The sequence below is a fragment of the Panthera onca genome, chromosome B4, assembly GCF_046562875.1.
Source record: "Panthera onca isolate mPanOnc1 chromosome B4, mPanOnc1 haplotype 2, whole genome shotgun sequence".
Lineage (NCBI taxonomy): Eukaryota > Metazoa > Chordata > Mammalia > Carnivora > Felidae > Panthera > Panthera onca.
In genome coordinates this window covers 46,143,845-46,156,629 of record NC_138345.1, presented here as the reverse complement: position 1 = coordinate 46,156,629, position 12,785 = coordinate 46,143,845, and the positions used below count along the sequence as shown (strand labels likewise).

Sequence of the window (12,785 nt, the reverse complement as noted above, 5' to 3'; positions counted from 1 at the left end):
ACTAGGAACCGGACCAAATATATGACACACTCTTTTCAGATACTCTCTAACAGGCTTTGATCCTTGAGAGAAGGAAAACAAGCAAGTCCTATCATTTCCCCAGTTTATTACTGAAAAACATTTTCCAGGCGGGGGGGGGTGGGGGGAGACATCCATCAAGAGCCCAGTGGCCTCAGTGAGTTGAAGAAAGAGAACGTGGAGTTTGGAGAGGCAGAGGTATCAGAAGGTACACAAAATAATATGGGGGAGGGGAGGGCTCAGTAAGAGAGCAGCCTGCGGAACTGCACAGGGCACCCTGAGTCTCTGGTTTACACTAAGCTATGAATTTGCGGTAAAATTCCACCAGGCTGGAGAAAGAACTACAGGAAAGCCATAAGGCCAAACAATGTCTGAAATTCTCACGGGACTGTGAGGGCAGTTTGCATTCCCACCTGCATGAGTAGTGAGACTTCATAACACATGGGCCGCAGGTAAAGCACTCAGAAGGGTAGTGCCTTAGAAGTGAGGCTCAGTTAAACTAGACTAAAGGCTGCTCTGGATAAACCTTCACAGAACATAAAGGCAGGTCAGAAAGAGTCAAACTGATTATAAGTAACTTAACTTTACGCCAGAACAAAGTCTAATATACTTTAAAGGAATAAAACAAACCCTAGCACCCAGAAACATACAAAATATACAATGTTTGGCATACAATGAAGAAATTTCCAGGAATGCAAAGAAGCAGGAGAATATGACTTGTAATACTGAGAAACTTCATTTAATAAAAAACAGATCCAAAAATGATAGACTAGCAGTCAAGAATTAAAATTATAAATTATAAATGCACCCTACATGTTCAAAAAGTATAGGAAAACATAGGCATGATAAGCAAAGACATGAAGACTTTATTAAAAGGGAGGTATATCTAAAGCTGAAAAATACAATTATCTAAAATTAAAAATACATTGAATGGGATTAAGAACAGTATAGACATGACAAAAACAAAAAACAAAAAAAACCCTTAAATCTGGAAACAAAGCAATAAAATTATCCAAACTAAGAACAGAAAGGAGAAAGACAAAAACAAAGCAATAAAATTATCCAAACTAAGGACAGAAAGGAGAAAGACCAAAAAAACCCAAAAAACAAAACTGCATTAGTGACCTGTGAGACAGCATAACACAGAAAATGGAGTCCCCAAAAAGGAGGCGCGGGGGGGGGGGGGGGGGGGGGGGGCAGAAAAACACTGGAAGAAATAATGGTCAAAATATTTGATGAAAACAATAAACCTATAGATCAAAGAACATTTAGAACACGTCAGTATGATCTCAGTATATTCAATATATACAGATAAATATAAAAATACATGTAAGTATAAATGTGTGTATTATGTATATACACACATATCTATTTCCTTGCTAAATCCACTGAGAAGGCCTAAGAGTAGCTTCTAAATACCACTCTCCACTAAAAGAATCAAGACTCCTGGAGAAATGCCTGATTCTAGTGCTGGAGCCAGGGAAGAACAGGAAAAATCTGGAACATTCTATCATGCCAGAAAATAAAAACATGTTCAAAGAATAATGAGAATATGTCAAAAAGACAAAGTAAACTAGACTGACAGGGTTCCAACTGTCTCAATTTGGAGTTTTTTCAAGATTAGATTTTTTTAAGTAATATCTACACCCAACATGGGGCTTAAATCCACAACCCTAAGACCAAGAGTTACACACTCCACTGACTGAGCTAGCCATGTGCTCCTAAATTTGAAGCATTTTGAGATTGAAAATAGTGACTGCATGGACTTAAATAAATAAATGGAGAGAAGAGAAAGCTCTTCCTAACAGTGGAATACAAACTAATAAATGTAGAAGGAATGGTAAAGGTAGAAAAATCACTATTTGGCAACCGTCTCTGTGTGATTAATTCAAACAAGAAACAGTAATGGATATTATAACCAGTGAAGGAAAGTGTGTTGAGAAATGAGATTTCACAAAATTCCATAATATCTCCTTAAAAACTTACCAAAAAAGGGGGTAAAAATTTTATAGTGAACCTGGGCAAAAACTGACATCTTCACATAAATAAAAACAGAAAGAATCTGTTTCCAGCTGATCTGCACTACAAGAAATGCTACAAGAAGGTCTTCAGACTAAAAATAAATGACATCACATAGAAACCTGAATCTACAGAAAGGGATTAAGAATTCTGGAAATGGTAAATATGTGGGGAGGCATAACATTGTATTCTATATGTAGTTCTTTCTTCTCTTAATTTCTTTGGAAGATATATAATCATTTAAAATAAATATAAACTATTGGGAATGCAAGCTGGTGCAGCCACTCTGGAAAACAGTATAGATGTTCCTCAAAAAACTAAAAATAGAACTACCCTATGACCCAGCAATTGCCCTACTAGGCATTTATCCACGGGATACAGCTGTGCTGTTTCGAAGGGACACATGCACCCCCATGTTTATAGCAGCACGATCAACAATAGCCAAAGCATGGAAAGAGACCAAATGTCCATCGATGGATGAATGGATAAAGAAGAGGTGGTGTGTGTGTGTGTGTATACGTATATATGTGTGTGTGTGTATATATATATATATACACACACACACGCCATTTGCAACTACGTGGACGGAACTAGAGGGTATTGTGCTAAGTGAAATTAGTCAGTCAGAGAAAGACAAAAATCATATGACTTCACTCATGAGGGCTTTAAGAGACAAAACAGATGAACATAAAGAAAGGAAAACAAAAATAATATAAAACAGGGAGGGGGACAAACAGAAGAGACTCATAAATATGGAGAACAAACAGGGTTACTGGAGGGGTTGTGGCAGGGGGTATGGGCTAAATGGGTAAGGGGCACTGAGAAATCTCCTCCTGAAATCATTGTTGCACTATATGCTAATGTGGATGTAAATTTTAAAAAATAAAAAATAAGTAATAAAAAATAAAATCTAAACTGTTATAATGTATATAATTATATAACATAATACAGTAATACATAAGTTTTGTAAATAATAAACATATATTTAATTTATATATAAATATATAACTTATAAATATATATATAATATATAAAAAAAAAAATAATATATATAAACACCACATGGGATTCCTAGTATGTGGAGATGTACCAGTATGACAACTATAGCACAGAGAAGTGGGGTAAATGGAACCATACCACTGAAAAGTTCTTACATTTTATGTGTACAATATTAACTCTGTGTGAACTATGATGTTAAAGATGTGTACAATGGGGGCGCCTGGTCGGCCAAGTCGGTGGAGAGTGTGATTCTTGATCTCGGGGTTGTAACTTCGAGCCTTACGTTGGGTGTAGAGATCATCTAAAAATAAAATCTTTAGGCGCACCTTGGTGGCTCAGTTGGTTAAGCGTCTGACTCTTGGTTTCGGCTCAGGTCATGATCTCACGGTTTCGTGGATTTGAACCCCACATCAGGCTCTGGGCTGGCAGTACAGAGCTTGCTTGAGATTCTCGCTCTCTCTCTCTGCCCCTCCCCATGTGTGCTGTCTCTGTGTCTGAGTCTCAAATAAACAAATAAACTTAAAAATAAATAAATATTTAAAAAATAAAAATAAAAAATAAAATCTTTAAAAAATTGTGTATTATAATCCGTAGAGCAACCACTAAAAAAATAATGCATAAGAATACAACTAAAAAAGCTAATAGAGGACTTAAAATGGAATACTACAAAAATTTAGTTGATCTTGAAAAAGTCAGGAAAGTAAAGGAACCAAAAGGAGACCACAAATAGAAAATGAAGAACAAATGGTAGACCTAAATCCAACCACATCAATTTACACCCAGTTAAAGACAGACTGCCAACACAGGTACAGAAATAAGACCCAACTGTATGCTGTCGGCAAGAGATGCACTTTAAAGACACAAATACATAAAAACAAAAAGAAAGAATGGAAAAATATATATACTATGCAAACAATAAGTGTGAAAAGGCTGGAGTGGCTATATTAACATAAGACAAAATAGATTTCAAGATAGGAAATAGTGCCTTCTATACAAGGACAACTTCATAATAATAAAAGGGTCAATATAATAAACATCGACATGTGCATGCCTAGTAACAGACATCAAAAATACAGACAGAATAAAAGGCATAGACAAACACAATCACAGCTGGAGATTTTAACACTTTTTTTTAAGTGGTAGAACTAACTAATTAAATATCATCAGGGGTGCTTGGGTAGCTCAGTTGGTCAAGAGTCTAACTTCGATGCAGGTCATGATCTTATGGTGTGTGGGTTCGAGCCCCATGTTGGGCTCACTGCTGTCAACGAAGAGCCCACTTCAGACCCTCTGTCCCTTTCTCTCTGTCCCTCCCCAACCTCCACTCTCTCAAAACTAAATAAAACATTTAAAAAATAAATAAATAAAATAAAAGATAGGAAGATCTAGGGCTGCCTGGGTGGCTCAGTCAGTTAAGCTTCTGACTCGATTTTTGGCTCAGGTCACGATCTCATGGTTCATGAGATGGAGCCCCACATTGGGATCCGTGCTGTCAGTGTGGAACCTGCTTGGGATTCTCTCTCTCCCTCTTTCTCTGCCCCTCCCCTGTGCACGCCTCTCTCTCAAAAAAAAAAAAAAAAAAAAAGATGGAAAGATCTATACATCAACATAAGAGGAAAGAGTTTCAATAAGCTGGATGCTAAAGACAAGGAGAGTACAGAAGCAAAGTCCCAAGAAGTGTAGAAAAAAGGGAAATGGAAAAGCATTAAGTTTCAGAGAAAGGCATCGACATACCTTCTCTGAGATTTGATGGAAAGAAACAAGAATGGATGCCCGTGTACATTCACAGAAGTGAGGAAAAAAGTGAGGCTGCTCTTGCAAAATGGCTTTGCTCTCGCAACCGGTTAAAAGCAATCATTCGCCTCGTACTTCCAGCTCTTGCATAAGGCTAACGCTTTGCTGGTTAACAGCAATGTTTAAAAGGTTAACATACACAAATAATCCACATGGTAATCAGGAATAAGTTATCAACTTTTCAAATATGGTATTCAGGAGAGAACAGACTCTTAGGATCAACCTTGGGCTCAGAGGTCACCTTTAAGTCATTCAGAAAAGACTAAGCTCTAAGATCCAGTCTCTTGTCCTCTTCCATTTTCCAAAACAGAGATAAGGTCTGACAGCTGGCAGAGACAAGTGTCTGATAAACGCCAAGAGTCTCTACCTTTATTCTATTTGTCTGGCTAACAGATGAGTGGGTGAGAAAGATGTTAATAAACTGATCATTTGAAATGTAGCTCCCTCACTTTCTCCTTACTACCATTTCCCATTGATTCATTCTCTCCCAGCTTCAACCTCATGCACTAATTCTCAATGTTCCATGTGATTTGAGAGCCTTCACCGCTGTTCCAGGAGATTTTGCTCCACCAAGAAAAGCCCCAGGCTCTTAACTGTCAAAGTCGACTTCACAGAAATCATGTTCTTAACAAACAAATGCGTAACTCCCAAAAAACTTGCTTCGTCTCACTTAAGTATCTACACTGTATCTGTCTGACCTTCCTTGCTGGTAACAAGGACAGTCCCTTCTTTAAGCAGCAAGACAATCTGATGTTGTATCCAAGGTCAGTAACAAAAATGATAGGTCAGTTGTAAAGAATGTCCTATGTGCATACATGCCCAAGCACGTGTACGTGTGTATGCATATATTCATCTTCAGGTGTGAACAGAATGATTATATAACTTTTATACATAAAATGTCAACTTTGCATTTCTCTTATGAATACTTCATTTCTATAGATTGACATAAAATTATGCAATTCATTAAAAAATATAAGTGGTTGAATGTTAAGTAAGAGATTTATAGGTTTTTTTTTTTAACCCCGGGAATATCATTTGCATCAGATCTACATTTTGCTTTTGTGTCTTGTGGCCATTTTTTGCTACTTGTAATTTCTTAATTTTTCATTTTCTAATAAATGTTTTACACTTCAAGATAAATTGCTAATTCAGAGACTGCTATGAAAAACAGACATTCTTCCTGCTTAGATAAAAAGAGGAACAGATATTTGGCACCAGTATAGAGCATAAATTATACTCTGCTATATCTATCCAAAAGGGTTAAGGCCAAAGAAAGAATCTGCTTGCTTATTAAAAATGCAAACATTACCTCAGTCATCCGAATAGCCCCAAACTCGCCCAGCCACTGCCTCTGCAGATCACCCACCAGCATTAGCATTACATCACATGACATTACGGAACAATAGTGAACTCTGTGTAATACTTGAATATATTGTTTTGAAAGAATAAACTGTGATTAACTTGCATGAAAAGCTTTCTGAAATCAAACCTGGGGGGTACAGCCCTCACTGTGTGGCCTTTCTACTACTTTGAGAAATAGCCTCATCCTGAAAGCAGTAAAGGGCGAAAAAAGAGAGTAGAGTATAAAGGCGACAGTGATGAGTGGCCCTCCAGCAGCCCAGCAGGCAGGCGGCAGAGCTTTAAATTACCAGGCAGAGCAACGGCAAAGCGGGAGGCTCTGTACGCTGCCCCAGAAATCCAAGCGGCCTCACAACCATCGCCCCGTTGTCTTTTACAGCCCAGTGATCTTTCTAATTGGCTTTGCTAGAATTGGAAACAGTCTCATTCCATGTACAAAACAGCTGAAAACTCCACGTCCTGATGCCATCTCGAGATGGGCTATAACTTATAGCCGTGTGACTTTAGGCAATGCACTCACACTCTCTGAATCTCAGTGTTTTAATCTATAAAATGGAAAGAAAATAGTATCTTGCAGAAGTACAGGAGGGAGGGGAGGGGTTAGCTACTATTATTATTGTAATTATCCTTCTTATTTCCACCCAACTGTCTCCTTTGCCTGTCTCTTCTAATCACTAAGATGTTTCTTCTTCACAAGTGAAATGGGAGCGTTCCCTTAAGTGCTTGCTGGCTTTTTTTTGTTCCTTGCAGTCTGGCCCCTGCCACATGTTGCCATTTTTATTTTCACGCCATCCTTATCAAGTGATTTCTCCACCTTCCTTAGCCAAATCCCAAATCACCTCTTAACTGCACCCTGCCCCCCACCAGCTTTCTTCTCTCCCATACCTATTCTCAATGTTCTCAACAACCAAGGTTCAAACAGGTGAAAAACAAAGCCAGGGCAACATAGCTAGCTGGTAGCCAAGGCCCCATTTAAATCCGGTATCAATGCAACCAGGTCCAGCTACATGGCATTAACTGGACTACAGTCATTATTCACTTTTAGGGTTCCCAGTGATGAGTGTATTTTATTAAAAAAATTTTTTTTTGAGCTTATTTATTTATTTTGAGAGAGACAGAGACAGCGTGAGCAGGGCAGGGGGAGACAGACAGGGGGAGACAGAGAATCCCAAACAGGCTCTGCACTGTCAGCACAGAGCCCCACACAGGGCTTGAGCTCATGAAACCGTGAGTGAGATCATGATCTGAGCCAAGGCCAACAATCAGACACTCAGCCAACTGAGCCACCCAGGCACCCCTAACCTCAGATTTAAAATCATTACTGGGAGGGGCGCCTGGTTGGCTCGGTTGGTTGAACGTCCGACTCTTGATTTTGGCTCAAGTCATGATCTCCTGGATTGAGCCCCAAGTTGTGCTTTGTGCTATAAGCATGAAGCCTGCTTGGGATTCTCCATCTCCCTCTCTCTCTCTGCCTCTCCCTGCTCTCCCTCTCTGTCTCCCTCAAAATAAATAAATAAAAACTTAAAAAAAAATGTTTAAATCTAAGGTTAGTTTCCCTTAACACCAAGCCTTCTCCTAGATGCTTCCCCTTCTAGGCAATTTACTATCATAAAATAAGAATCATTTCAAATGCTTAGAAACACTATCCCAGAAAATCATTAAGTATATCTCAAAATTCTGGGAGTTTTTTGGGTTCTGTTTTTGCTTCTTTTTGGTATTTCCCTAAAGTGGGGACAAATACTGGTCCCATAAGGCCTCAGCCAGGACTAGAAGACTTTGGAAGACTTTGGACATAGTTAACAGGAAGCAGAGGCATGAAAGCGTGACCACATGCATATCTGGAAGTGCTGGAGTATAGAATACAAGTGTCCACCTCTATGTTTCTACAGCTAAATTAAATCTGATCTGTCTTTTAATCTGATTGAATGAGGACATGTGGAGATGAAAATTTTATTAATGTTTATTAATGGCTTTGAAGAATCATGTTCTCTCTCAAAATAAAGAAAACTGTTAAGATGGGTAGCAGGATGTAACGTGTTGTTTCATGTAAGAACCAAAGAGTTTCCCAAAGTCCAACATTGAGGCCTGTGGGAAAAGATCAAAAGCTTGTATTTCCTTACCCGTAAAGCAGACGACGTACTGGGAACAATGAGATGATACATGGTTCGATAAAGCACTATTTGTTTTTATTTTTGTTTTGTAAGTAGAGTGTAGAACAGTGTAACTAGTATCTGAAATCAGTGATGAAGGTTCAAGTTCAACCTCTCTATCTGCCAGCTGTCTGATCTGACACAAATCATTCTAACATATTTAACAATGTAAGAATTAAATGGATGGCAGGTGTCTGTGTGCATGTGTGAAGGGGGGTATCTTCTAAAAGAAATAGCTCTATAAATGTAAGATGTTTTAGGTTATATTGTACCAGCTTAAGTACACCAGGACCTTATGTTCATTTATATTTTCTAATCTTTTGGAGGAAGAGAGAGACAGAAAGAGGGATTCTTATAGTAGAAACCCTGTTCAGTTAATAGAAAATCATTGCCACTACTGAATAGGTATTTATTAACATAAAGGAATTTATTAACATAAAATAAAAATATATAATGAAATTACCAAATGAATAATAAAATTCATACTAAAAGGTAACTCTACCTCAGTATACAGTAATCAATATATGCTAATCCTCTCATACATACCCTCTCCTCTCATACAAAACAGTTGCCAAAATTAATTTTAAGTGTACCAACGATTATGGAGATTTTCTCTATGGATCTAAGCTAGTCAAAGATAACATAGTCCAGGCCACAGATAAGAATGAAAATCTTTGGGGCACCTGGCTGGCTCAGTCATAAGAGCATGCAACTCTTGATCTCAGGGTTGTGGGTTTGAGCGTGAGGTGTAGAGATTCCTTAAATAAATAAAACTTTAAAAAAAGGAGTGAAAATCTTTTTGTAGAAATGTAACAGGTAAAGGCCAACTCCAGCATCATTCATTCATTCATTTACTCAGTCCCTGCTTTATAACAGGCTCTACGATTCAACAACACACAAAACACAGAAACTTCCTCCCACATTCTAACAAGGAAACAGACAGTAAATAACTATACATTAGATCAATGGTGATTAAAAACTACAGAGAAAAGCAGCAAAAAGGGCTGCAATTCTAAATAGGGCAGTCAAGGAAGGCTTCACCAAGAAGATGCCGTTTAAGCAAAGACCCAAAGTAGACGAGGAAGGCACACGCCCTCTGGGGAGCGTAGTGCGGCTGTGCAAACCTTTCCAGCAAGTCCAGATAAGACAAAACCCAAGTGCTTACCTTTCAAAAGTGGCTGGAAGGTCGGAATCTCTTGCAGTTTGATGACATCGGGATCGTTACTGACATTCCGTGAGGGCTGGGAGCCTGGAGCTACAACCACGATATCGTCCATCTTGGCTCTATGCTTAGCTGGAGAAGGAGTCACTGAAAATAAAGTTACACTGCTCACGAGCTGCATGTTAGCCCCCTCTGTCTCACTAAAGTACAGTCATTAAAAAGAATATTTTTACACAAAAAAATGCTAACTGTAGTCATCCTGCAGTGGAGGCTGGAAAAGGGGAGATAAATCATAGGGGATCTGTATTTTCTACTAAAAAAAAAAAAGCATTATAGGAACCTATAACATGTATGAAATTGCTTTTGTAATTAAAAATATCTTATTATTCAGCACATAAAAATATAAGGTAGATTATGTTTTTAATTTTTCCTTTTTTGATCTTCCTGACATTGTCCCTGTTTTACCAATGAGGAAATGAACATACAAGACTTGGTTGTGAACTGCCCAAAGTCAATAGTGCTAGAAAAAGAATTAGGAAAGGAATTGGAGGTCTAAGGGGTGTTGGTATACATGGCCCATCCCTGTGAAACAGGTTTGCAGAACTGGTGGCCAGACCAGTTCACAGCAAGCCAGGTATATTTAATAGATCCTATCCATGGGGGAAAAAACCCCCAAAAAAACCCTGGTTCTCAGCCCTATATGAGATGGGTCTATTCCTGAGGCACCAGCCCCCTGACCCTTACAATTACAGGCAGTAGTCTAAGAAGAATAGAAATAAACAGGAAGTCCATTCTAGGCTGAGACCAAATTCAGAAATTTGTAGGACCGTTAAGAGAGGCAGGCCAATTTCAGGTTTGTTGCGAGAAAGCAAAGCATTTGGAGGAACTGATGCAAACTACCAACAACTTCCTAGACCAAGATACCTCCCTCTGCTCACTATCCTCCTGGTTAGAGCAAGAATAAACCTTTAAAGTGGTTTACCCTCTAGAAGGTAGTATTTGCGGGCTCATCATACTTATGTCTCAAAGGTTGACGCAGGAAGGCCACAGAACTGCCCCGCCTCCTAGAGGCTAGAGTCTCCTGTGGCTTGGCATTCCCTCTTGTAGAATCTCTGCTACTTTTACCGCTCTTCAAGAAGTATGTCTTAACCCCTTTTGCTAATTTACTTAACATTTCACAAATCCCAAGTCAGAAGTCTTTCCTCCTACAAATTGATTTCTTCTTCCCCAGTGGAAAACAAATTTCACTAGATTCTAGCTAACCTCTATCACCTTGCCTGTAAAATGGGGCCACTGTGAGGATTAAATATAAACGTATGCAAACCACTTAGCCCAGGGGAATCGGGCAGATTCTAACCTATGCTATTGGTTAGTATGCTATAGTATTGGTTAGAGTTCATGCTGTTGGCTAGTTAGTAGGTGAGCAAGCAGATTTTTTAAGATGCCATGCTTCTTCCCCTCAAATATGCTTCCGGCCTGACATAGGGGCAAGAAAATAAAGGGTAACAACTATTACTGTGTTTGCTATTAACAGATCAGATGTGCTGGGTCTTCCAAGGAAACAGAAGAATGTAGCAAAGCTAGTAGATGCTGTTCACCATTGAAATGTGTCCCAATCTAGCCCCCCAAATGAGGACCTGAACCAGTCTTAAAGGACACACTTCAGTGTGGACTCTCTGTCAGCGTCTACATTTCTGAATTACAGATCCTACCAGGAATAAACGACAGTTGTGGATTCTTAGTGTATCTACACCTCTCTGCAAGTGTAAAATGTTGTTTAAAATTTCATAATATATACAAATATCTAATCATTAGACTGTACACCTGAAACTAATATGTTATATTTAGGCTCCAGATTGAATCCAATTTGGATTAGCAACTCAAGCAGAGCCAGTTGTGCTAGGGTTTGTCGCTAACAACAACAACAGAGCATAGAATCCTTAATTAAGTATCAACTATTTTATTTATTGACTGCTTACTATATTCCTAGCACAATAATCCTTCTGATCCTATCTCAAACGCTGGGAGAAACCTTAAAATTACGAACGGGGGAAGAATAGAGAAAAACACCAGAGCGTGCGGTGCTGGCCAACCCCTATGACAATAGAAAGCGAGTCGCGACCCCTTCTTAAGAGAAAATGCAGTTTCTGGAGATGTTTGCACCCAAGGGTTCAAAAACGATTGTACACCTGTCACATATCCCTTCTGAAAAGGAACATGTTCTTAGAGATTCTGTCTCTGATCCATCCACTGTGTGAGCCAAATCTCTCGGTGTCAGGCATGAGTACTAACGCCAAAAGTTGATTAGGTCGTCTTTTAAAGAGGAGGCAGAGCTGGGAGAAACAGCTGTTTTGACAATAAATAATGGGCATGGGCGCACAAGCTGATTTAGCTTGCAGTCACAGGCACTCCCATCAGGGGAATGACGGCTAGGACAGACAGTGACTTTTTTCTTTTTCAAGAAAAACGTACGGTGAGGGCTCTCTGTGCGTTCGTGTCCACGGTCCCAGTCCCCACTAGGTTGGGAGGCAACCCCCTCCGCAAGCAGACAGGGCCGGCTGGAGGAGGGTGGAAGTTAGGACACCGACCTGAGGAGTTCAGATCGTTGGGTCGGCTCTCGACCTCGGAGCTCTGCTCACTGCCCATGGTGGCGGCAGCGGTGGCAGCGGAAGAACGGCGGGCCAGGCGGTCACCGCTCCGGCGGCGGGACGACCGGGCAGGGGCCGGGGACTGGGACAGGGATGCTACACCAAATGTGGGCGCCGCTGCAGGGCCGACTTGTGGAGATGACGCGCCCAGCCCACTCAGGTGCGCTGGCGTTGGGGGATGGGAGGCCCTATTTGGGGAACCGAGGCGCCAAGAGGCGTAGCGCGGATGCACGGTGTTTGCCCGCTCTCTTTGGGGGACCCTAAGGAAAGAGGTGGAGGGCGCCCAGCTTCAGCCGCGCCGGCTGCCGGCGGGCGGCGCCGCTTTCACTCACTCGCTCCGGGGCCGCAAGCTCGCTCCTTCCGGGACGCGGATTGGCCGCGCCGGCTGCGCGCGGCCGTCAGTTCCGGGTTGGAGGCCACCCCCCCCCCCCGCGACCACGCCCCCGCCTCGGGGAGGGCGGGGAGAGTGTAATCACCCTTAAAGGGCTCCACCGCCTCAAAGCCAGAACCACCGCCCCCAAAGAGCAAGGCCTTCTCTAGTGTAATGATGCGTTGCCTTTAAGCATCACCCAGCTATTGGCACTTTATTGTTAGAACTTTATAAAATGCGGCGTGGGAATTGTTTGTTTTAGGGTT

At 40.6% G+C, this 12,785-nt stretch overlaps 1 protein-coding gene across 2 annotated transcripts in view; it reads right to left on the bottom strand.

Moving 5' to 3' along the window:
- Positions 1 to 12,563, bottom strand: part of BORCS5 (BLOC-1 related complex subunit 5) — a 97,215-nt gene extending 84,652 nt beyond the window's left edge. Inside the window, exons 1-2 of one of the 2 annotated variants that reach the window (XM_060658346.2) lie at positions 12,482 to 12,563; positions 9,505 to 9,648 (exon numbers count right to left, since the gene is read on the bottom strand). In XM_060658346.2, the coding sequence (XP_060514329.2) occupies positions 9,505 to 9,648; position 12,482 (145 nt within the window). In that variant the 5' untranslated portion in view covers positions 12,483 to 12,563. Of the gene's footprint in view, positions 1 to 9,504; positions 9,649 to 12,089 lie in introns of both variants that reach the window. The other variant, XM_060658345.3, reaches the window with a different exon arrangement.
- Between the last annotated feature and the right edge of the window lie 222 nt (positions 12,564 to 12,785).